The sequence below is a fragment of the Petromyzon marinus genome, chromosome 43, assembly GCF_048934315.1.
Source record: "Petromyzon marinus isolate PM22_M1 ecotype Great Lakes invasive population chromosome 43, UKy_Petmar_22M1.pri1.0, whole genome shotgun sequence".
Lineage (NCBI taxonomy): Eukaryota > Metazoa > Chordata > Hyperoartia > Petromyzontiformes > Petromyzontidae > Petromyzon > Petromyzon marinus.
The window spans coordinates 94,266-120,444 of NC_133709.1; the positions used below are offsets into that span (position 1 = coordinate 94,266).

Sequence of the window (26,179 nt, forward strand, 5' to 3'; positions counted from 1 at the left end):
TGTGGAGAAGTCTAACTGTTTTGTTCCTTATATAGAGGCGTAGATGTGGTGACCACGCTTCTGCGCTCTTGCGCAAAGTGGGGGGGGGGGGGAGATTACTGATGCAACATATATTATGCATTATGCGAGTCCTTTGATCTTGTCCTTCCTGTCTATTGTGTGTATTAAAATAGCCGTACCAACGGTAATTCCTATTGAAGTATGGTGGCCTGTATAGGCATGCATTTAAAACATTTATTATTTGATTATTTGCTTCCACGCAGCACTAAGGCGTTAGCTATCGGAACGGTTAAAATTATTTTTTATTTCTTTCAATTTCGATATTTCTTTTAATTTCTTTCAAATTTTATTAAGAAATTGCAATCGGATTTAACGACACATTTATATATTTATGCGATCTAACCCAAAAAATACCTTTATTATGGACTATGGGTATCCATTGCCAGATGAGTTATTCATATGGTAATCAACATACATTATGTATGAACATTATGCATGTGTAGGAATGTATATGGAGTAACGGTAGTGTAGCGCCAGTACCGAGAGAAGAGTGGAACTGCATGTATTAAGTCTCTCACTAACGGCAGAGTGAGTATGGCATGGAAAGGCTCTCTAAGGGGCATAGCCCTGGTGACGGTGGGAGAGAGGTCGGGCGAGGACGTGGTACTCTGAGTGAACCCGAGAGGGCACGTGACCGGACGAGGTGGCAAGGGGGGCCCAGAAGGGGGTGAGAGGGACACGTGATGTAGTGGCCAGAGTCTTCGAGAAGGATCTGGAAGGGGGCATGGCCAGGGGCGGAGCCCGACCACGCCGAGGCCCATAAAAGCCGAGTCCAGAGCCCGATCGAGGCTGTTCATCTCTGGGAAGAAATCCGCTATCTTTGTTCCTCGATCCTCGGTCTCCGGTCTTCACGCACGTGGACCAGGCAGCGTGTTAGCTCTCCTGGTCTGACTAAATAGTTATCCCATCGAGGGTGGGTGTAATTAGCCGTGGTGGTCACCACCCTAAGTCGTTATCCCGTAATGTTAATCGTTACCCTGCGGTGATAGTTAATAAATGTGTTGCCTCCAAGATCACGTGTGCGCCTCAGTGGAACCCACTACACATGCACATGGTTCTTGTCTCTCCTGTCATTTGCGTGTAATAAAACAGCAGTACCTGTGCAAAAGTAGTTACTTCTGGCTAAGACTAACCAGAGAATCTATCGAAATTGATATATACCAAATAATTTTAACCATTCAGATAGCTACAGGCTTAGTGCTGCTTGGAAGCGAATCATCAGATAATAAATTGTATAAATGCATGCCTATACAGGTCACCATACATCAATGGGGATTACATGTACGCAGACAATAAAAGGTACTGCTATTCAATTGCACGTAAACGACATGAGGTACGAGAACAATGTGCATGCATAATGTATGTTGATAACCACGCAAATAACCCAACCGGCAATGGATATCCATATCCAAGATGGGCTCACGAGTGACGTTATCACATCAAGTTCCCGGAACGTCGTATTCAGATTGTAAATGTTGTGGATTTGCTCTCCAACACACTACCGGTGTGCTGTACTAGTAACGAATTTGCATGTTATGGCTACGTGACAAACCTTAATAATTGGCTGTGTCGGGTGGTGGTGGGTTTAACGACACATTTATATTTACGCGATCAAACCCAAAAAAAACGATATTATGTATGTAGCACTCGTGTCAAGCACAGGTAGTATGTCACATCACCTTCAGCTCGATGATGCCGCGGCATGTGAACTGATGTCCTGACTGCTGTGCGTTGAGGGTGTCCACAGTGGACTGGCTTACGTGGATCCTGTAAGCTTCACACACACACAGTCCAGGGCGCCCTTAATCACTGAGCGTGGCAGCTGGGCATAGATTGGCCGTGTTGCACGTTTCCTGTAACCCAAGACTGGAGGCAGCGAAAGTTGGTCGCCATCTCCTGGCTTGCTAGAATATTGCAGCACAGCAGGTGGATTAATTTCCACTGTTAGGAGAATTGTTACCCTCCTCGCATAAGTAGTTTTTCTCTTGGTACTCCGGTTTCATCCCACATCTAACAGAGCCGGCCAAACATCCCGATATAGGACCACAAAGCTTGGGCATTGCCGGTGTGGATTCTAGCTGCCCTCCCGCTCTTCTGTGGGTTCCCCCGCGCCTCTGTGCGGACGCTACGTGGAGGCGTTACACTTTCTCCGATGGCGTCTTGAGGTGCGGCTCACATGTACAACGACATGAGACTGAACACAATTTTACCACAATATTGCAACTTTAATCATGGCGTGTGTAGTTTACTGGTGGTGATTCACCCAGGCAGTTTTGGAATAATAGCAGTTCCTCTGCGTTTGCTCTGTGATTTATTTGCATGTCATCGCAATGGCTACAGTAAATTTAACAAACAAGTTTAATGATTTGAGTGTTACACATGTGACTTTGTGTTGCTGTGTTTATTGTAAAACCATTCTGGCGCAAATTCCTGATGCTCAGACCGATTAAACGTGAACGCAAATATAAATTATCTCCACATTCACCGGGAACGTCATTTACAACAGAAAGATAACTAGTTGATAATGCAGGGACTGGGCCCGGTTTATAACGGTCAGAGTTTGTGTTACCAGGTGAAAACTTCGGCCTACCAGGGTATTATGTACAAGGCCAACCTTGACATGATAGCAATACAAATAAAGTGGCAAGAGAGCACAAGCAAGCAAAGGTGTTCCAAGCTATCATAAACGCAGATGTCAGGTGCAATCAGGTGTTTATAATAAACTAGAGATGTTCGTTTTAACCATCGGAATCATGAAAATATTATAACCAGTAAAACAGGCACAGCATTGCACAGAACGTCCATTTACAGCAGCAGCCGGGGAAGTTATTAACGGAGCTCAATAGGGAGCCACCATTGGCACGTACGGTAGCCCGTCGACTCCATGCGAGACGCAGTGTTGACAGTGTCCCCGAAGAGGCAGTACCGGGGCATCTTGTTCCCCACCACCCCCGCCGCGCACTTTCCTGGTCAAGAGTCACGTAGCACCGCACAGCAAGAGTGAGTGATGTCCACTAATCCCCACTAAACACGTCAAGTTGGGCCAACGCTGGCATGTGTTTGGACCAAGGTTGGTCCAACGTTCCATGTTTACTGGGTCATCCACGCACCTACACTTACAACAGCGTGTACTGCAAGGCATAGTTGGCTACATATGGTGCGAAAGAAGTTCAACATACGTACATACTCCACCTACTGCAGTATAGCCCGGCATGGGTGTGTGTGCTGGCTGAGAGTGTGATGCATGCATAGGGGGGGCGGTTTGTATCCTGCCGAAGTTTGTGAGCGGTAGTATAGTGGGGAGTGGTGGCACAGCGGTTAGTGCTCTGTGGTACAAACCCGACGACCTGAGTTCAATTCCCTCTCATGGCCAACACCAATGACGATTATCTGAACCAGTCCGGGGCCTCCCCTAGGTCAACTCAGCCTCAAATGAGTATCTGGTGGGGTGTGTAAACATCGCTGCTCGGGAGACAAAGGCGGTCGGGCGTGGTACTGGCCACCCACCCCCTCGTGTGCCATGCCGGCCTTCATAGATGATCGCTAACAGCAATTGCCCCAAGAGTCTGTTAAGCCTATACAGTGGATCTTTGTATTTTCTGCCGATGTGATGACAACACAAATGGATGTGTGCTGACTCAGTGTGTGCATGTGCATGTGTCCTGCCTGAGTGTATGCCGATGCGGACCCAGACAGGCAGGCCCGGCAGGTGCTGGATGTGGAACGAGCCCATGAAGGAGAGGATGTCCAGGGCCACGTTGGCGATTTCCATGGCGTGATGGCAACCGTTGCGCTTGGGCAGCCCCGACACCAGCATATAAGCGTCACCTATTGTTTCCACCTGCGCAATAAAATCGAATTTGGCATCAAAGGGCAGCAGGTCCTGTCCTACATCAGCCAAACGGCCGGCATTATGGGAGTGCATTATTTTAGTAGCGTTAGTTCCACTGGTTTCAACGATATTCTGTCTCAGTCAGGCTTGCTGTACCAATGTTTATAGGCAAGGACGCCTCAGCTGCTCTATGTGGCCAATGGGACTGCACAGTTGTGAGGCTTGGACACTAAAAAGGGAAGCATGCGAAGGATGGAGGTGTTTGTGTTTCAGAGTTTCAAGCGGATGTTTGGAACAGGATGGACAAGGGAGGCAGTGACTTGACCCAGCGGTTGCGCATTCACTGCTTGCTGCAGAGGCTCATGGTTCCAATCCGGCAGGCCACCCTGGTTAATACTATGGGAATAATAACAATAAAATATATAATTTGAAGAAAAGGCCATTATGTGCCTGCGTCATGATCCAAATGTGCCAATTTTAACAAATGACACTGAAAATTATTTAATTGGGAAAAGCATAGCAAGTGTCGCTCCCTAATGCAAAAACCTAGTAGGACCCTGCTGAAAAAGAGTCTTGAGGGTCAGTGAAGGTTTCCTGGGTAAATAAAAGGGTATATTGCCATAGCACGATGCTGGCTTCACACAGAGGAAGACGGAAGAGTGTGTACTTGCAGTGCAAATCTCACAGAGAGCCCCATCGCCACCCCTCAGGCAGAAGGGTACAAGAGGAAGGAAATGATGGACGTGGTGGTGGGGTGGGGGATGACATCAAGGAGTGGACCCATACCTGTCATACATTGCACGTCGACCACGAAACCCAGAGCTGACACCGATGGACGATTCCTGATAGATTTTTGGGTTTTGTCACGTGATGATCTGACCAAAGTTGTGTCATTAAAACCCTTTACCACCTGACACAGCAATGCAACTTTTCACGTGATGTACAAGCGTTGTAATAGTGGTGAGCTCGAGAACGATTCTCACAGCCAACCTTGGGGTGTGAGAACACTTGTACACCACGTGATAATTTCATGTTGTTTGGCTGTGTCGGATAACGGAGGGTTTTAACAACAAAAGTTTGACCAGATCATTTACGTGGCCGAATTGAAAACTCCGCTGTGAGTGGCAACATCGGCTGAGAGGTCTCCGCGTGTGAAGAGAAGCGATTGCGGCAGCAATGCAGCGCCAGCGGGGCTTCTCGAGCACTCGCCTTGTAGACATCGTGCGAGTCAACAATGGAGTCGAACTCCTTGTAGAGGTCATTGAGCAGGCACACGACCTCCATGGGCTCGCAGTGCTTGCAAATGGTCGTGAAGCCCACGATGTCGCTGAAGTAGATAGTGACCTCCTCGAACAGCTCCGGCTGCACCGAGCCGACGCTCTTGAGTGCCTGCACCACTGTCCTGCGCGGGGGACACCGCGTACCGAGGTCACGCTCCGGGGCTGCATCACTCTGAGACTGTGTCATACCGGTAATTAACAAATGCAGAACAAAAACTTTAAAGTGCACAAAGAAGCACGTAGAGATGCACGCTTGGAATTGCACAGAGAGACCAAAAGAGGAACAAGCGGCTCAGTGAACGTATGCAGGTTTATGGGAGATGGAGCAATTAAATCATCTCGCGTGCAAGTGCGGGATGGATCGTCAGAATCGCATGTTGAAATTGTTGGGAATGTGCGAGGTGGTGGTGGGAATGGGAGACCTTCATCCAGTAGCGGATCAACCATGGCTGATGGTTAATGCGGTCTGTAGCCGCGATTCTGGTGAAAGATGAATGCCTGGCATGGCTGGTGATGCTTACTTGGGCAGTAGCTGGTAGTTGAGGTGGTCGGCGCGGTCGCGTTCGCGCTTGTACAGCTCTGTGCGCTCCTCCACCAGGCGTTCCAGGTTCTTGGAATACTGCTCGAGCCGGCGGATCAGGCTGTCCACATAGCTCTCCGCCTTGCCCTTGTGGATGCACCTGGTGTGGTGCACTCGAGTTATGGGTGGCAGTGCAGTGGTAACACTCGTGCCTTACAGCAACAAGTTCCTGGGTTGAATTCCCCACTTTGGCGCCTCTCTGTGTTCTCCCCCTGTTGTGTATGTTGAACTTCTTTGCTTTTGCACTTTACGTAGCCAACCGTTCTAATCGGAGGTTTTGCACAGTGTGAGTGAGTGTGTCTGTAATGTGTGAGAATATGCGAATGAGTGTGTATGTTCTCCCCCTGTTTTGCATGGGTTTATTCTGTGTTCTCCGGTTTCCTCCCATAGCTAAATAAAACCATACAATGTAACTGGTATTGGCCAAACATCTCGAATTAACTGAAAATTACTCAATTCGGATGACACATAGGAACATCATCCTCTCGTGCGAAAACTTGGCAGACCTTCCTGAGTCTCGAGAGTCAGTCAGGTTTTGCTGGATAAACAAGCGGAGTCATTTTAACACGTAGGCTTTCGCGACCAATATTATTCATAATAAAATCACTGCACCTGAATGAGTTAAAAATGATGACGTCACCCTGCTGCTCTATTTAAGACGGGGAGCAAGTGAGGGCTTTACCATTCTGGCGAATTGCCCGATGCTGGATGTAATTACCAGCGAAACGTCGTACTAAAACTGTAAATGTTGTGAATTCACTCTTCAACACACCGGTGGGCTAAAATAGTGAACTATTTGTCTTTTGTCAATGTGACACTTTTTTGCTGATTGGCCGTGTCGGGTAGTGGAGGGTTACGACACATTTATAAATAACGCGATCTAACCCAAAAACCTTTATTATGAAGCGGAGTCATAACAATAATAATAGGAATACTACGCCACAGCTCCACACAGCTACAGCCAGACCATCGAGGCAGCCATGCCGGGCAGCGTGGCGTCGTGCGTAGAGCAGGGCATTCGCACGTCAAGGGTGATGGCGCCCAGTGACACCCCCACATCTATGATCCCTGCATCCACAAACCCCTCCTGCACAGCGCTGGGAAGTATGGTAAAATAGCCTCCGGGACCGATACAGCATGGGGAGGCCCTCATTCAGCAGTGGATCGACTTAAAGGCCATGATACATGCAACGTTACATTCAGCATTTTACTGTTCCAACGTTCAACACTATTGTGTTTACTACTATAGGCTATTTGTACGTCACCATTACAAAAGCCAAGGAGAAATGCTTTGTTCCCAGGCACGGCGTCTGCACAACACATCAGAATCACAAAACCTAATTCGCGAGGTCTTAACACGGACACTGGAGCAGTCTCCACGAGTCCAGACACCAACCTAATCTTAACCCTAAGAGAAGACCTCAGAGTGAATGGTGGTGGGAGACTGTGAGTCTCTGTGTGTGGGTCTCTTTATGAGTCTGAGTCTCTGTCTATGGATTCGTGTGTATGTATTTTAAACTTCTTTCGCACCATATGTAGCCAACCATGCTAATTGGAGGTGTATAGCTTCAGTGGTTGCCTAATATCGCAAAAATAGCATTCAAGGTGGCCACAGAAGCGCATCTGAAAGTTTGATGCAGTGACTGTCTTTGTTTGATGGCTAACCAAAATCCACTGTGAGGATGACCGAAGTTTGCGTGATGGTTTATGCTCCATGATGACATCGAAAAGATATTGGTGATTCATTTCTGGCAAGTACATTGTGTGTAATAAGTGCGACCTTATAATGTGTTTGTTCAGCAACCGGAAGCCAATACAGCTCAGCGAGCACTGGACAGACATGGTCGGGTCTTGCAGTACCTATCACGACAGGTGCCAAATAATTTTGTACATGTTGCATCTTGGTAATGTTTTTGCCAGATGTCCCGTAGAGTAAAGAGTTGCAATAATTAAGCCTTGTTAATACAAAGCTACATGTCACTATGTTGGCTACATGAGTCTATGGCTCTCCGTGTGAGTCTCTAGGTTCCAATATGAGTCTATAGGTCTCTATGTGAGTCTATGGCTCCTTGTGTGAGTCTCAGAGCAGATGGTGGGAACACACTGTCACAGCAGGTTTTGGAGGCCACTGTGTGCCTCATGCGCAGTACTTGTGGAATCTGCGGAGGAGGGTGGCGCATGTTGGTTGCGATGAGGTGCAGTGGTGGTGGTAGCATCAACGGATTAGGCTGCGATGACGTCTCGACCTTGAGAGGAGAGCTGTGTCCCCCCTTACAAAAACAGGTTGAGAGCCACCAGAAAACTTACATTGAGATCCGACGCAAAATTCCCTCAATTTTACGAAAGTCCGGTCTCTTATCGGGAACCTCCTCCCAACAGTCGGTGATCATTGCGCAGAGCTGTGGAGAGGGACGCTCGTCAGTCAGCACATTCTGTTTTGGTGTCTGATGCTCTAGTACAGACAGAACTTTGTCAAGATGTCCTAGGCTCACACCCAACTCATTGATCAACTCTTTAAGGAAACAACACAAGTTTTCCATCCAACTTTCTCTACTCAAATACCATGGTTTTTGGAAAACTGGAAGCTCTGTGTGACGTGGAGCTCAATTCCAACATGAACATGGGCCCCGGTGACTAAGCCGTGGAGCGAGCAGCTCAAAATTGTAAGATCGTAAGTTCAAAGCATGGTTGCGTGGTTGACTCAGTCCAACATCCCTCCCTGCAGGGTCAATAACATTAGCTACCAGTTTGTGGGGAAGTCAACAGTGGTTGTCCTATGGATATACATGCCCCCACCATAGCAATGTGGAATTTCCACCAATGACTCAGGGCTGTCAACAGGAGATGAGCACCAATGCCTCAATGCTTATTTAAGCCAGAACTCTAACATTTTAAACACAAGGGAGGAGTGGCAACATCATGAAATCACTTGCTAAAACCACGGCACGCAAAATAACTCACCTCTTCACCTCCACCTTTATGGATGAAGTCATTCATGTCCAGTGTAGGACGCATGACCTTCCCACTGAGCAGCTGCTCCACAATATCTGGAACGTACACCCGGTGATGTTTCTGAGATTCCATCGTCATATCAAAATAAATAAGCGGACAAGTCGCCTCCTTCCCATAGCTGTTCCTCAACATGAAAAAACAATCATTTTAGGCATCCAATCAGCCACACGACCTTCTGGGTGTGCATCATTTCAGCAGCATTGGCTATATACAATAAACACTCTCAACAGGCTCTCTTGACTAATGCTGGTGAACTACTAGATTTTTATATGCAGGGACTATCTCGATTAAATATGGATCCTGGTTCAATGCAAAGCTCTAAAATACACAACACAGACTATGAATGAGCATTGTAGAGAATATAAATAACAAAATAACCAAGCAGACAATGTGCCTCCTGTCGAAGGTGTGAGTTGTCTGTTCTTATGGTGTGAACCCACCCGGCCTGTCCGTGTGAACGCGGCCCTACCCTTATCGGTGAGGGAGTTGCCCTTGATGTAGAAGACCTGTCTGCGGTAGAGGATCTCCTGCAGCACGATCCCAAAGCTGTACACGTCGCCCCGCTGCGAGGCCCCCGCCCGCAGGGGCAGCAGCTCCGGGGCCGTCCACAGCCCCGAGGTGCCAGGGGGCAGCGCGTGCACTGTGCTGGGCTGAGGTGCGGGGCAGACACGCGTCCAGGTGGAACGGAGGTGTTAGGTACGGTTGGGGTGGTTGCGGCGGTGCGGTTGGGGTGGTTGTAGCTGTGTGGCTGCGTGTTACCTTTGCTTGAGTCTCTATGATGGGCTCGTCCTTGCCGATGGACACCATCGAAACCTTGTTCTTTGGAGCTGAGATACACAAATCCCACTATGACCCGAACCCTCAGCAAATAACAATATCATAACCAAAAAAAGGGAATTCGCCTCCTCGCTTCCCATATCTCTCTCTCGACATAAGGAATTAGTGTTTTTTACAGATCCCATCAGCCATATGGCGTTCTGGGAGTGAATTTTCTCAACAGCATTGGATTTGTGCAAGCAAAACTCAAAATCAGTTTTTCACATTAAGTGTCTCATTAGCAGAGTCAGGCTTGCTTGAACCAATGCCGGGGAACTGTCTGATGTATATAGGCAAGGGCCCTCACTCTCGGTTAGCCATGCATCCTAGTTCAACACAAACCTCCACAATACACAGCACAGAGTCATCATGAGCATTGTCATCAAGAACATTCTCTTCTTGATATTCTCCACGGTGCGAGCGATCGTCGAGGTTCCGTCCACTTCACGGAAATTTACGGGCGTGCTCGCTGAACGAATCTCATCGCGCTCACCACGAATCTCATCACGCAGGGAGACCAGGCCGAAGTCCGTGATCTTGACGACCATCCGCCCGTCCACCACGCAGTTGGTAGACTTGAGTCGCCCATGCACGGTGATCTTGCTCGAGTGCAGGTAGGCCATGCCCTGCCCCCGCGCCGTCCAGATGTGGGGCGGTAGGGCACGAGGGGCGGCGTTAGCGGTTGGTGGGGCGAATATTTCGAGTCTGGGTTACATAATACATGGTCTATCAAACAAGATACACAAGCAGACAGCAAGCACCTGCTCCTTTCCATATCTGTCCCTCCACATAAAACATAAATGTATTTCTTAAACATCCCATCGGCCACAGCCTTCTGAGACCAGCATTACGGTAGTTCACAAGCAAAACTCTGAACTGGTTTCAACAGTCAGTGCCTTATCAGCAGAGTCAAGTTTTTTTAAGTTAATGGTGGTGAACTGCCAGCTTTTATAGGCATGGGCCTTGTCTGTATGGGTCCTCGTTCGACACAAATACACAACACAGAATGTTCACCAGCGTTATTTTGGAGAATATAAACTAAATGACTGAGTAGACAATTCATATTTAAATCAGCGTCAAAGAAAGCCTGTATAATGTGCGGCAACACCAAGCTCCACAGACGTCGGGAGACTCGGAGTATTATGACTCTATAGTAGAGCTTTTGGGTTAGATCGCGTAAATATATAAATGTCGTCAAACCCGCCACCACCCGACACAGCCAACTAGTAAGGGTTGTCACGTAAACAGAACGTGCCAATTTGTCACGAGTACAACACACGGGTATGTTGGAGAGCCAAGCCACAACATTTACAATCTGAGTATGACGTTTCGCCAGGGATTACAACTAGCTTCATCAGGCGACAGCCAGATTTATTGGAGAAATCCTCCTGATTCGTTCCTGTTATTGTCTGCATACGGAGTAATAATCCCCATTGATGTCTGGTGACCTTTGAATTTCTGTCGTCTTGTTACGGCGTTTACTCTCTATAAACCTCTATTACTCTCTATAAACCTCTATTACTCTCTATAAACCTCTATTATAGAGAGTAAACGCCATAACAAGATGGCAGAAATTCAAAGGTCACCAGACATCAATGGGGAGTATTACTCCGTATGCAGACAATAACAGGAATGAATCAGGAGGATTTCTCCAACAAATCTGACTGTCGTCTGATGAAGCTAGTTGTAATCACTGACGAAACATCATACTCAGATTGTAAATGTTGTGGCTTGGCTCTCCAACACACCGGTGTGCTGTACTAGTGACGAAATGGCACGTTCTGTTTACGAGACAACCTTTACTAGTTGGCTGTATCGGGTGGTGGTGGGTTTAACGACACATTTATATATGTGCGTGATCTAACCCAAAAAACCTCTATTGTGGATGATATTGGTCGCGAAAGCTTACGTGTTAAACTATTATGACTCTGCTAACGAAACACTGAATATCGAAACCAGTCTGCAGTTTGCTTGTGCTGAACCAATGCTGCAGAAATTATGTGCTTCCAGAATTCCATGTGGCTGATGGTATCTTTAAATAAAGCTTTATGTGGAGCTACAGCTATTGGAGGGACGAGGCGAAGGGTCTGCTCGTGATTATTTGCTGCCTGTGTTCTCCATGGCGACACACGTGATTGTTTCTGGAATGCATAGCGCACTGTCAGTTTGGTGATGGTGAACGAAGGCTTTTGTGCGTGGTGCCCGTGGGCCCCACCGTGCCTTACCTTGGCGATGTCCTGCATGAGCGAAACCTTGAAATCCCAGTCCATCAGTGTCTCCTCAGGGTACGCTACATCGTCATCCAGGATGTCCTGCTTCCCACACAAGTCACACGCACCGCCACTGTGCATAGCAGTGCCAAGGAGGAGACCGAGTGAGATGCGTGTGTAGCAGATTGGCTCCCGTGGACAGACGCCACTCGTCTTGGGTTATGTCTCCCTTGGGTCAGTAGACGTGGCCTCTGTAAAACTTATGGTTTGCTTGGTGGTCACCGGCCAGCAGCTGCTCAGCGGTGGAGCGAGCGACTCACAATCGGGAGGCCATCAGTTCGAAACCTGGTGGGGGGGTTGACTCAACCCATTATCATCATCATCCCTCTGGGGTGGAGGAAATGAGCAGCACTTTGTGGGAAAGCCAACAGTGGTTGTCTTATAAATATACTCGCCCCTACCATAGGAACGTGGAATAACCACCACTGTCCCAGGGCTGTAAACAAAATATGGGCGCCAATGCCTCAGTGCTTATTTGAGCAATAACTCACTCTTGACTGTTTGGGTATAGCCGGCGTGTGTGGATACGATAGTAGTCCTCTTCCTGCAAGTGTACGAGCTGCGAGCTCCCAGTACCTGCCAGGGGTGTTCTCTGGAGTTTTGGATTGACATGAAAATATGGCCAAGATAGAAAATTGTGTGGGATAATTCTGAACGGGGAAGTAATGTTACTAACATGACATCACTTTCACTGTCTCGCTGCCAAGAACTGGTGACACGCTGCGTCACATGTCTAGAAACACAAACATATAACCTCAATTGCACACATACAACAAAAACCCAACATGTTTCTTAAATTTTGATTTAAAGCTTTCGTGACTGCAGTAATTCATATTCTTAGTTTTTTCGGTAAAGTCACGTTGAAGAGAAACAACAAAATAACAAAATATATATATTTTGTTATTTTGTTATCATCATCATGATGACCGTTTGAGTTATGGTCGAAACGTCGTGAGAATTTTTTATTGTTTTATATATATTTTGTTATTTTGTTGTTTCTCTTCAACGTGACTTTACCGAAAAAACTAAGAATATGTTTCTTAAAATCATAAAAACTTCTCAACCGAGACTCATGCCTACTCAATCCAGAGTGCACGTGCAGAGCATCGCTCACACTGTGCACACCACACACTTAAGCCATCTTTCTATTACACGTTGTGCTCAGCGCCGGCACTGTTGCTTGCGTTCAGAAGTCCGCCCAGGTGGAGGACTCGGCAGGGTTCTGTGTTTATCCGCGGAGTGAGGGGTGGGGCAGCCCCACTCACCCGCAGAGCGGCGCGGCTGCAGAACTCCACCACCGCGTACGTCGCGCCCACGTCCGTCGTCGTCCCATAGAATTTTACCAGGTTCTCAAAGTCCAAAGCCACCAACTGCACCATGCGTAAACAGAATCAGACGCCCGCAAATCAAACCACATTTCGTGTCGCACGAGAATACGACTCTGTTGGTGTTATGCAATGTAACGCGTGTACCTTCATGGCCTGCTGTTTGCCTGATTCCACGACCTATTGCACAGCACCCACCTTCTGGAATGTCCTCATAACCGATCTCAATACCTTGTCTAGCCATGCATGTGTGAAGCCCATGCTGCAGTGTTACCTCTGCCATTATAGACTATTTTTATTTTACCAGGTAAGGCCCACTGAGCTATATAGTTATTTTTCAATGAAGTGGCTTATCATGTGGAATCCTAGAATCTCACTCAGATCAAGAAAAACGATGGAGAATAGAGTGGAACAATGCAGATGTCCATAATGAACGCATCAACATCATACCTCTTAGCTTTAACATTCCTCCGCAATTAGCACAGTTGGCTATGTACGGTGCTAAAGAAGGTCAACATATATATACGTACCATCGACCGTATCACGATGTCAACAGGCCGATGTGCACATCGCCTTCATATATGGGAAATTAAAGACAAGCCACAGTAATGTGATTGTGGCCATGCAACCAAAACTATGGACCATATTGTAAACCACCTTAGTCTGTGCTCCTTCAACAGAGGAAGAACAGCAAAACTAAACCAATTCTCTCTCCTGAAGCACTATCTTGGACAGCAGGCCACGACATTGGTATTTATCGCCTGAATGTATTGCCATGTTCAAGACTAGAAACCTCTGCCACTATTGCAATGAATGCTATACAGTGAGGGAAAAAAGTATTTGATCCCCTGCTTGCTGATTTTGTACATTTGCCCACTAACAAAGAAATCATCAGTCTATAATTTTAATGGTAGGTTTATTTGTACAGTGAGAGACAAAATAACAACAACAAAATCCAGAAAAACGCATGTCAAAAATGTTATAAATTGATTTGCATTTTAACGAGGGAAATAAGTATTTGACCCCTCTGCAAAACATGACTTAGTACTTGGTGGAAAAACCCTTGTTGGCAATCACAGAGGTCAGACGTTTCTTGTAGTTGGCCACCAGGTTTGCACAAATCTCAGGAGGGATTTTGTCCCACTCCTCTTTGCAGATCTTCTCCAAGTCATTAAGGTTTCGAGGCTGACGTTTGGCAACTCGAACCTTCAGCTCCCTCCACAGATTTTCTATGGGATTAAGGTCTGGAGGCTGGCTAGGCCACTCCAGGACCGTAATGTGCTTCTTCTTGAGCCACTCCTTTGTTGCCTTGGCCGTGTGTTTTGGGTCATTGTCATGCTGGAATACCCATCCACGACCCATTTTCAATGCCCTGGCTGAGGGAAAGAGGTTCTCACCCAAGATTTGACGGTAAATGGCCCCGTCCATCGTCCCTTTGATGCGGTGAAGTTGTCCTGTCCCCTTAGCAGAAAAACACCCCCAAAGCATAATGTTTCCACCTCCATGTTTGACGGTGGGGATGGTGTTCTTGGGGTCATAGGCAGCATTCCTCCTCCTCCAAACACGGCGATTTGAGTTGATGCCAAAGAGCTCCATTTTAAGTCTCATCTGACCACAACACTTTCACCCAGTTGTCCTCTGAATCATTCAGATGTTCATTGGCAAACTTCAGACGGGCATGTATATGTGCTTTATTGAGCAGGGGGACCTTGCAGGCGCTGCAGGATTCCAGTCCTTCACGGCGTAGTGTGTTACCAATTGTTTTCTTGGTGACTATGGTCCCAGCTGCCTTGAGATCATTGACAAGATCCTCCCGTGTAGTTCTGGGCTGATTCCTCACCGTTCTCATGATCATTGCAACTCCACGAGGTGAGATCTTGAATGGAGCCCCAGGCCGAGGGAGGTTGACAGTTCTTTTGTGTTTCTTCCATTTGCGAATAATCGCACCAACTGTTGCCACCTTCTCACCAAGCTGCTTGACAATGGTCATGTAGCCCACTCCAGCCTTGTGTAGGTCTACAATCTTGTCCCTGACATCCTTGGAGAGCTCTTTGGTCTTGGCCATGGTGGAGAGTTTGGAATCTGATTGATTGATTGCTTCTGTGGACAGGTGTCTTGTATACAGGTAACAAGCTGAGATTAGGAGCACTCCCTTTAAGAGTGTGCTCCTAATCTCAGCTTGTTACCTGTATAAAAGACACCTAGGAGCCAGAAATCTTTTTGATTGAGAGGGGGTCAAATACTTATTTCCCTCATTAAAATGCAAATCAATTTATAACATTTTTGACATGCGTTTTTATGGATTTTGTTTTTGTTATTCTGTCTCTCACTGTTCAAATAAACCTACCATTAAAATTATAGACTGATCATTTCTTTGTCAGTGGGCAAACGTACAAAATCAGCAGAGGATCAAATACTTTTTTCCCTCACTGTAGCTAAGCTCCGTTATGTCTGAGGCTGTATACACGAAACATTTACACATCTGTTACACTGTTGTTTTTAATGTAAGTAGTGTATTTATTGTTTGTACTGTTTGGAGTAAGTTCTAGCGTGGGTTTCGTGTAAGTAATGTATCATTGTGTTTGCTCTTGTGTGCACATTTCCACTCTGCAATGTTCTGAAACTACAATGCCCTGAAACTGCCGTCATTGCCAGCAGTCTTGGGCTGTATTCATCCTTGTGACGTGAGTCTCCTCATGCATTGTGTGAATGAGGGACAGTAACTTGCATTGTTAAGCTCCAGCTTTTGTGGTCGTGAGAAGTCCTTCTCAGCCAGGCAGAGCGGCTTCAGAGCAACCACCTGAGTCGGATGCACATGCATACACCCCGCCATCAACAACAGCATCTGGCAGTCACCACTAAGTGGCCACAACGTCACCACGATGCCTGTGGCAGGCCAGGTGAGTCCATGTGAAGTGTGAAGGCTCGCTGCTGGCAGGTCACTTGACAAACCCAGGTGTTATAGGTTTAACTGACCGAAGTTAATGGCAGATGCGCCAGTCACTCGGGTAAAAAACGCAGCGACTGCACAGTCAGACAGAGACGCAACACAAAGTTAGATTACCCCTGTGCAGGCCTAGACAGAACCTCCATGCAAGCAGAGGATTTTGTACCCTGAGCAGAATTTTAATCCGTTTTTCATTGAGTGACAACTCGGGGCCGCCACGTTATCCACACAGTAGGTGCCAATTCACGAACAGGTGGTGACCCCAGTGACGATACCGGGCTCTCACTCCCTATGATGCAATCCCTGTGAACGCACCCGATCTCACTGGATCTCAGAAGCAAAGTAGCCTTGAATCTGGCGAACCTGCATGGGTGCCCTGCGCCGGGATACACCAGCTGGCACACACGGGGCTGTGATATCGCCAATGGCGTGGATCTTTCCATGGATTGACATCATCTGTGCGGCACTTGGCTCATCCAGCAGTGAACTGGCCACGGCTGATGATGGTGATAATGATTATGACAATGACAACTGTTAGTGTTGATGCGCAGCAGAGATGGTGTGTGGCACCGTGCCGTGCCGGCGGAACTCACTTTGTTGTCGTACTTGCGCTTGAGGAAGCACGGTGCACACGGAGGCACCGGGCCATGGCTCCCATCCACGCTCAGCTTTTCTATTCGCACCTGGGCACACGCAATGGCACAGTGCTCGCTATGTTGCGGAGAGAACGGCACAGCCACTCCTAGATTGGAGAGGTGTGCTCCTCTGTGAGGCTGAAATATGGAGGTTGGAGCGGTGTGCTCCCTGTAGTGAGATTTTATAATAAGCCCAGCGAGCCACATTAATGTATAGACTCTATAAAGTAGGGTTGGCCAAACATACAATATAGGACCACAAAACTTGGGCAATTGTTGGCGCTGGATCTTGCTGCGTTCCGTGCGATTACGAATCCCGTGGTGTTTGAGTGCCACGTTCCATGAGTGCCATGTGTCCATCGTGACGGTGTTTACTAAGAGGCACCTCGAATGTGAGATGAGCCTCGTCATCAGGAAGAGTCTGCAGCTCACTCCAGGGGATCACCCATCGCTGTCTGCTCAGCTGCTTCTCCACTGCATACTTCCTAAGGGTCGGGTGGCAGCGTGGTATTGGTAGTGATAATATATGTAATCGTGGTGGTGTTTGTGGCAATTGTGATGTTCATGGTGGTGGTGGTGAACGTGGTGGTGTTCTTGGTGGTGGTGTCAGTGGCAGCCATGGCAGTAGTTGTGGCAGTGGTGGTGGCGATCGTGGCAGTGGTGGTTGTGTTCATGGTAGTGATGGTGCTGGTGGTGGTGGCGGTGGTGTTCGTAGTGGAGTCAGCAGTAGCAGTGGTGATGGTGGTCAGGTGGCGGTGGTGGTGTTTTTGGTGATGGTGGAGGTGGTGGAAGGAGTCTGGCAAAAACAACCCCCTACCTCCTCATTGGTGCCGGACAGCAACGCTGTGGTGAGCAGTGCCGTGGGAGGAGGGCCAATTTAGATTGGCCATTCCCCTCATGGCATTTGTAACCACCACAGCAGCCAAATGGGGGCTCCGGATGGGTGCGAGGGGCTGGTAACCCCCCCACCTTCAATGAATTACCACTAAACCACAATTTAAAACTTAAATTAAGCTTGTGCTGGAGGCCCCGGGGGGACAGGCAGGAGACTGAATCCTTACCCTCGGGGCTCCTCCAGAAACAGCAAAAAGTCACTTCGGATGGCCACGTGGAATGTTCGAATGCTCACTGCGGAGGAGAGGCTGCCACTCCTCTGTCGGGAGCTGGATCGGTACCGCCTCGATCTCTGTGGTATTCAGAAGGTCCGGTGGACCAGCTCTGGCTCCTGCCACCATGAGGGGTGGACAGTCCTCTCTCTAGTCGGGGCAGGAGACTGCCAAACAACAGGGAGTGGCTCTTCTTCTGAACAAAAGAATGAAGGGGGCGTGGGAGCGTGGCGGTGAGGTGTAGGAAGCTATAAGCCTCAGGCTACTTTGGGCTCGCCTTCCCATCAACCAGAGGTGAGAAGTGATGGTCGTGGTTCCTTATGCCCCCACCAAAGACGAACATCCATGGCGGGATGCAGGCAAGGCCGATGAGTCAGATGCCTTCTATGACCTCCTGTCACAGGTGCTGGCTAAAGTGGCCCCTCGGGATACAGTCATCTTGTTGGGTGACTTCAATGCCCGAGTTGGTCATGATGCTAGCACCTGGTCTGGAGTGATTGGAAGACATGGGCCAGATCAGCTCAATAACAATGGTAGGAGGCTGCTAGATTTTTGTGCAGCCCATGGGCTTGTAATTACCAACACGCTGTTCCGGCATCGGCGCATCCACACATCATGGATGCATGCCGGGTCCAAGCACGGACATCTGCTGGACTACATAGTGACAGAACAGAGGATGGGGCCCATGTCCTTGACACCAGGACCTAACGTGGAGCTGATCTGCCCACTGACCATCGACTTGTCACCTGTAAGATGTGCCTGCCATTCTTCCACTCCGGTAGTGGGTATACTGTTATATATAGGCCTTTTTCCAAAAAATAATATTAAGAATAATTCTGCCATTTTTTAATAATAATCGATAAAATAAATAAATAAAACAAACTCAAACCCGCTACCTCCCACAAGCACCAAGCATCTGGAGGTCGTAAAAGGCCATTAAATAATAAACTCCGGGGCAAAGGGAGGTTAACGACGATCTGCAGAATCTCCAGATTGCCAAACGACCGCATGCCATGACCTGCTTGGCGCTTTGGACAGTTCACAAACAAATATCCAGAATCACTGGCACGGATGCCAGCGAGTGTGCCGTGGGTTCAACCCACACGCACAGTGACCAGCATCAGCTGGGAACCAAGACAAGAGTGAGGAACTGCAGCCAGTGGACGAGCTGCGGGCACTATCTGACGACGGATCATCGCGCACCAATGGCGAGCGTCGTGCCGACTCTTCCACCCAGCTGTGGACAGAACTGTGGCCGCCCGTGTGAAAGAAGGAGTGCCAAGCTGTCCGTATGATACACACACCCTCACACCCTCACCGCTCCGCAGGGAACAAACACATTTTTGATACAAGGGATGCCCAACCCCGGCGTCTGCTTAACGCAAAGAATTAATGCAAGAAGACCAACAACACTTACACATTAACACATACAAAAAGACTCATGATACGTGCATCAACTATTAGCTGATAACGAAGAACATTACGGCCCATTGAGTTACGTGGATACGGTCATTTAGAAGTAATTTATTCGTTCGTTTTTTTTAATTGCATAATCTTACCAATGAATTAATTGAAAACTACTCTTGCCTTCGGGACATGTTTCTTTATTGCCCTTCGTATGCATTTTGAAGGACTTTTCCTCTTGCCGTGTATGCTCGCATACTCTGAGGAATAATCGATTGTACTGTTACCCAGTTAACAACGTGATAATTGAGGGTAAATGTATAGATCGATGAGGGGAACATCTCCAGGAGTACTGTGTTGACAATTCCAAGCATAAGAGTTTGCATATTAGAGTGTTAAGGTTTGTTTAGAAAATAAAATTGCGTAACACAGAAGTGTCTGAGTGGTGCCGTCCTAAGTTCATGCATAATAATCTTAATTATAAGAACTGTATCCTGCGGTGAGATTTTAATTTGGAGACCTGACATAAACACTAATACATAATCAGTAAATGTTAAAGCGAGAATAATTGTATTATACCGATTGATAATACAAACCTAGACAACGAAGCCGAGCTTAATCTAGCATACTTACAGGACACCTGCATAACTTCATACAATTTATTATCTTATCCCGATTGATGATACGACCCTGGGCAACGAAGCTAAGGCTTATTATCATAACTGCCCACATTAGCATAATCACATACATTTGCATAACGTAAGACGATTACACCTTCCCAATTAGCATAATTAATGTGCATAATTACAGCAATTAACATAATTTAACCTGGTCAAGGCCTATGATACCATCAGTAGGCCTGGGCTCTGGGTTGTTCTTCGTGCTTTCGGAGTCCCTGACCCGCTGCTCAGGATCATTAAGGAACTTCATGATGGTGAGCAGGCCCGGGTAAAACTACGTGGCCGGGAGTCGGAGCCATTCCCTGTTCACTTTGGGGTGCGACAGGGATGTCCTCTGGCTCCCACATTATTTAACATCTATTTCTACCATGTAGTTCAATAGCTGTACCGGAAAAATTTCCATCTGGTACAGATACAATGGGAAGCCGGTCGATGCCCGGGTGTGGTCAAGGGATGGCTCGCTATCGCTCAACCATGTTATGCATGCCGATGATCTGGTAATTGCCGCTCACTCAGAGGAGGAGTTGGAGGCGCTGCTGCTGAACCTGGAGCTTGCCACTAAGAGGTGGGGACTTACCATCAGCCCCACCAAAACTAAGCACCTGCCTGGGTATTTTGTACCATTTGACACTCCACCCTCACAACTCCCAATTGGTGATAGGGCCGTTATGGAGAGCTTCCCAAACCTGGCCAGTGTGCTCATGACCAGCTCCAGTTTGACAGCAGAGGTCTCACTCCGAATCAGTCGAGCGGCATTATCTTTTAATCGGTTGCGTAATGCTGTGTGAAACCTACCTGGTCTGTCGCTCCACACGAAGCTTCAGGTCTTCTCAGCCACAGTCATTCCCTCCCTTCTCTACGCTTGTGCAACGTGGACCCCCCTAATGGAACATCTTCGCTGGTTAGAAACATTTAGGCTGGCGTGCCTAGGATCCATCTTGGGTTGGCTGGGTCATGTAGCCCGCATGCCCAGCCACTGCATGTCTAAACAGCTTTTGTTTGGCCGGATCGAGGGGGCTAAATGGGTGCGGCATGGGCTCGAGAAAAGATGGAGTGATGTGGTACAGGAGGATGTGGAGCTGAGTGGACTTGCCGATGACTGGTACCAGCGGTGTCAAGATCAGCCTCTGTGGAGGAGGCTCGTAAAGGATGCTACCGGGCAGTTGGAGGAAGTCGCCCTCCAACGACAACGGAGGGGGGAGGAGCAACGCTCATAACAACGAGCGGAGCGCCAGGTGGCTAAAGCACAGCAAGTTGGCACAGTAGGGGCCACAGGTGGTGCATCAGCCAATCGTCTCAGTCAGTCGACCCGTGGCACCTGGGTCTGCCCCGTGACCTCCTGCCAGCGGGCGTTCGACATTTCACGTGGCCTCAACATGCACATAGCCTGGCACAAGCGTTGTGGTGATGTCACCACCACTTAGTGGCAAATGGCAGTTGTTGTTGGTGGTGGATAGTGGTGTTCGTGGTGGTTGTGGTGGTTGTGGGATGGCATGAGAAGTCGTCACCTCCACATGATGATGAATCCGAGAAAGAGCAGGAAAAGGAGGCTGCACACAGCCACCAGCGCGATCTTCACCACCTCCATCATCTTCGGTGCTGATGGGGAAAGGCCACAATAGCACTGAGTAAGCAGTGCAATTGTATTGTTCTAATCATTTACTATAAATATATTTCACCTAGAAACTCCCTTGGGATGAGATATCTCGTTTACACAGTCATTCAATCCAGTGCCTCGTGATGTAGTTTCCATCACCCAACAACAACACTGGGACTAGCGCATCTCGTGAAATATCGGACATTCTGGAGGAGTGAGTTAGGTCGCCACCTCTTCCATGCAGAGTGAGCCCGGACTCGCATCTCAGTCGGCCTAGGCCTGTCAGCACCATTGTGCAGTCTCCTACGACAGAGTTGAACACAGTCACCAGCACCAGATCTTGGTACAAATCAATCCCTGCCATCCGAATACAGCAGAAGCCAATTACTGGACTGTACCAGGTCACACCCGGATGGGTGGCGACCTCAGTTGACAAGAGCAGGCTTTCACACCCAATGACCCAAGGAGCTAATTCATCAGTGGGATATGATAAGGGGTGGAGGTGGGAGGGCACGTACAATTGGGGGTGTCGTCCGGCAGCTGGTTGCCCAGCCAGGGTAGTGTTACGTTCTCTGCCAGGAGGAAGGTGCCCAGGCCCGTGGAGTAGTCCCACACCTCCTCAAACTATCCCCGCACACACAGAGAGGAGCGCCGCACCATCAGTGAGGATGCAGCGTTCACTCAGCACCTCGGCCACACACACACATAAATGTGCACGCCACGCGTACACATCGGCAGACAGTGGACTATATCGCTGGTGGCGACCCAAGGTGGAATTGCTAACGAGTTAAACTATGTGGTGATGCTGTGTTGGCAGTGGTACACAAACACAAAAACAAATAAACTCAACACATTCATTAATAACACCGTGGCCTTAAAACGAAGTACTGCATATAAAGTAGGTGACGCTTTAGGCAATGGCCCTTCTTCATGGCACATAATGCACTATGAACACTTACTTAAAAGGAAGAGCACTCCACACCTTGCAAACTGTATTAGATCAACCCCAGCCAACATGCGCAGATCCCTGCCCTCACACATTTCACCCACTACCCCACGTCCTCTTACCAACCCACCACATGTAAATTTTTGACAAAAGCTTAGCCAACCCAAAACAATCTCAGCAATGAGCTCTGTAACTCAGGACGAGCACGACTTATAGCGCCGGACCGCATCTTTATCGTTGGAATGAACTGTACATCAAAAATGTTAATAAAGTAAATAAAAAAATATTCAATTGGTGACGTTTCAGGAAATGGCCCTGATTAAGCGCATATGCCATGAAGAAGGGCCATTGCTTTTTTAAGGTAGTGTTGCTGATGAACAATGAGTGGTGAGGCTGGCAACTCGGCACCAGCCTCTGGTGCTGGCATATGGAGGGGGAACCTTGTTGCCGCGGAGGTTGAGGATCTTGATATTCGTGTCCCGGTCGCCGTTCTCATCGATATAGATGTCCTCCTCCAGGCCTGTCCCATCACACACGGCGATGTGTTACCACGTGCCCCTGTCCCATCACAAGGGGCGATGCGTCACAACGTGCCCCTGTCCCATCACAAGGGGCGACGCGTCACCACGTGCCCCTGCCCCATCACAAGGGGCGATGCGTCACAACGTGCCCCTGTCCCATCACAAGGGGCGATGCATCACAACGTGCCCCTGTCCCATCACAAGGGGCGACCCGTCACCACGTGCCCCTGTCCCATCACAAGGGGCGATGTGTTACCACGTGCCCCTGTCCCATCACAAGGGGCGATGCGTCACAACGTGCCCCTGTCCCGTCACAAGGGGCGACGCATCACAACGTGCCCCTGTTCCGTCACACTGAGCGATGCGTCACCACGTGCCCCTGTCTCATCACACGGGGCGATTCATCACAACGTGCCCCTGTCCCGTCACATGGGGCGATTCGTCACCACGTGCCTTTGTCCCGTCACATGGGGCGATACGTCACCACGTGCCCCTGTCCAGTCACACTGAGCGATACGTCACCACGTGCCCCTGTCCCGTCACAAGGGGCGATACGTCACCACGTGCCCCTGTCCCGTCACAAGGGGCGATTCGTCACCACGTGCCCCTGTCCCGTCACAAGGGGCGATACGTCACCACGTGCCCCTGTCCCGTCACAAGGGGCGATACGTCACAACGTGCCCCTGTCCCGTCACATGGGGCGATACGTCACAACGTGCCCCTGTCCTGTCCCACACCAGGAGATGAAATAGAACCGGCGACCCATGGGTTCTGAGTCTGGCGCACTGCTCACAGCCGCACCGCCGCTGCGATAGCAGCAGCTGCCTTCACATCCCAGTGAATAAACAAATGCACTAGACGTCTCAATCCAAGCGATGAAACAGGTTTAACTGTTTTCTTCACACGGTTACTGGTAACACAACTACTCTTGTCTCTACGCGGTGGCACTGCATGATGCCGTGGGGTTGTGTGTTGCCAACGACCTTGGAAGTGCAGATTTCGAAAGCTGCGAGCGTCTGCGCTGTTGCACGAATAGCTGCCCTGCTGAAGGCCCCTGCGCAGCACCGAGCCATACAGCAGCACGCTGTCGTAGTAGCCCACTACAAAGTGGTTGCTCTGCAGCACAGAGACATAGCACAAAGAGTACAGCGAACACAGAGACCAGGTTCAGACCACACACAGAGGAAGGGTTCAGATTACAGAAATAAAGAGTTGTGAACAGCAGTGTGGTGGTTGTGTTGTTGTTGTGACCTGCAATGCCCTGTGACAGCCCTGCGTTGTAATTGTGGCATGAATACCAAGCATACTCAATCAAACTTTGTCCAGGTGTCACAGCACGAAAAGGGCAGTAAAGTGGTGACACAAAAGGGCAACAGACAGGACATACGATGAGCAGGAAAGGGAAGCTATGCTGGAACAGAAGTCCGCAAGCCGGACAAACAGCGCACAGCTCAAGATGAGTAGCAAGGACTAAGAAGGAGCACCGGGCAGGAGATGGAGGAGAATGAATGGCAAGGCCAAGATGTCGGGGATGAGAGGGTGGTGATGATCAGAGGGGGCGAAGAGAGAAGGCGTGAGCAGCAGTGAGCTGCACGAAGGAGCCGTGTCTGTTTTCACAAGGGGTGGTGAGGAGAGGGAAGGGATTCAGAATGGGGGTGGTCACACAGAAGTCACGTGATTTACGGGAGCTTGAGCTGATTTAGATATGTATGTTTGTTGAACTTCTTTCACACCGTACGTAGCCAACCCCACGTAGCCAACTGTGCTAATTGGAGATAGACCATTATAATTTGTTATGGGGTGAGAGCTGAGGAGTGTGCAGAGTACGGTGCGACTGCCGTGTGCTGCCGCTCGCATCTCACGGTGAGGTTGAATTTATCGCCGAAGGCTGTGGCCTGCCTCTCAGGCAGCGTCACGATGAGCGCTCGCTCCAGTGCCGAGCTGTGGTTCTCATACGTCTTATAGTAGTCCAGGCTGGATGGGGGGCAGAGAGGGGGAGAGGGACGACGCGGGGGAAAGGGGATGGGGAAGGGAGGCGCCTTGGTTAAAGAGTCGACCAAATACCTTCTAAAGCTCCCTCTAGTAGAGGCCCTTCTGCCAGCAGTGGATTGAGCGAGCACTTGGAGGGATGCACCTTTACCTTTTAACTGAGATTCGAGAGCAAATGAACCACGCCATGACTTAGGCCACCGTGCAGTTTGTACGTCAGCACTATCCGATCAGCGCATTCCCTACGGTTCACAGGAATCGGTTACCAGTTCCTGGCACAGTAAATGGTTTGCAGTGGCTAGCGGGTTAGTGTTTTAGCAGCCCGCATTAAAACCTATCCCGAGCGAGGAGCCGACGGATCCGGCAGTGCGGAGCTTTCCCCGTATGGGGGGGGCGCCTCGTGGTGACCCCCGACACCCCCCCCCCCACCCCCCAGGGCACGCTCACCCAAACAAGTCGATCACCACGAACACCAGTTGCTCACGCGTGTCCGGAGACAGGTGCCCGAGTCCCTTGATGACCTCCTCCGCCCGGGTCAGGCTGGCGCACATGATGATCACTGTTGGGCGGAGATCGCGGGGTCACAACTCGAGGCGCAGAGAGTTCGGCACGGTGGCACGTATCGTGCTGTGGAGTGGGCACACACCCGGCACCCCCGCCCCCTGGTACCGTTGCTGTGCCGCGTCCGGCTGAGCGTGGTGTTGAAACGCGCGAACGTGTCGAGCGCCAGGACGTGGTCCTTGCCGAGCAGTCCACGCAGCGACATGAAATTCTGACCCAGGGGCCCCTGCACGTTCTCCAGCAGGGCCTGCAGGTACCTTCACCCGCAGACACATACACAGAGTTGCAGCACGGGCAATCACAATCACAGCACGAGCAATCACATTTACAATGCAGGTTCCCTCTGAAACAAAAAAGATCCAGCTTCAGCGAAAGTTGATCAAATTTACTGTTTATGTCACGTAACTCACAATGCTGATCCCGCCAGGCGGCCGAGTGGTAGAAAAAGTGGATCACAGTCGTAAGGTGGCAAATTAAAATCCCGTTTGAGGGTCGACTCAGCCAATCATCACCTCTCCTTCCGGAGTCGACACAATGAGTAAACGAGCACCACTTTGCGGGGAAAATCAATGGCGGTTGTCCTCTGGATAGACTTGCCCCAACCATAGAGCAGTGGAA

The 26,179-nt window shown here is 49.2% G+C and overlaps 1 protein-coding gene across 1 annotated transcript in view; it reads right to left on the minus strand.

The window, feature by feature from the left end:
* The window catches only part of LOC116951346 (guanylyl cyclase C-like), a 45,274-nt gene that overhangs the window by 13,592 nt on the left and 5,503 nt on the right, over positions 1–26,179 (minus strand). The window contains exons 5-26 of the mRNA XM_076073662.1: positions 25,670–25,818; positions 25,448–25,559; positions 24,874–24,985; positions 23,995–24,127; positions 22,931–23,010; positions 22,063–22,168; positions 21,456–21,546; positions 17,143–17,242; positions 16,716–16,805; positions 15,904–15,975; positions 13,116–13,220; positions 11,806–11,892; positions 10,074–10,206; positions 9,524–9,591; positions 9,234–9,414; positions 8,714–8,799; positions 8,060–8,151; positions 5,694–5,852; positions 5,102–5,294; positions 3,727–3,901; positions 2,928–3,026; positions 1,740–1,834 (exon numbers count right to left, since the gene is read on the minus strand). Of these exons, the coding sequence (XP_075929777.1) occupies positions 1,740–1,834; positions 2,928–3,026; positions 3,727–3,901; positions 5,102–5,294; positions 5,694–5,852; positions 8,060–8,151; positions 8,714–8,799; positions 9,234–9,414; positions 9,524–9,591; positions 10,074–10,206; positions 11,806–11,892; positions 13,116–13,220; positions 15,904–15,975; positions 16,716–16,805; positions 17,143–17,242; positions 21,456–21,546; positions 22,063–22,168; positions 22,931–23,010; positions 23,995–24,127; positions 24,874–24,985; positions 25,448–25,559; positions 25,670–25,818 (2,518 nt within the window). The remainder of the gene's footprint in view (positions 1–1,739; positions 1,835–2,927; positions 3,027–3,726; positions 3,902–5,101; positions 5,295–5,693; positions 5,853–8,059; positions 8,152–8,713; positions 8,800–9,233; positions 9,415–9,523; positions 9,592–10,073; positions 10,207–11,805; positions 11,893–13,115; positions 13,221–15,903; positions 15,976–16,715; positions 16,806–17,142; positions 17,243–21,455; positions 21,547–22,062; positions 22,169–22,930; positions 23,011–23,994; positions 24,128–24,873; positions 24,986–25,447; positions 25,560–25,669; positions 25,819–26,179) is intronic.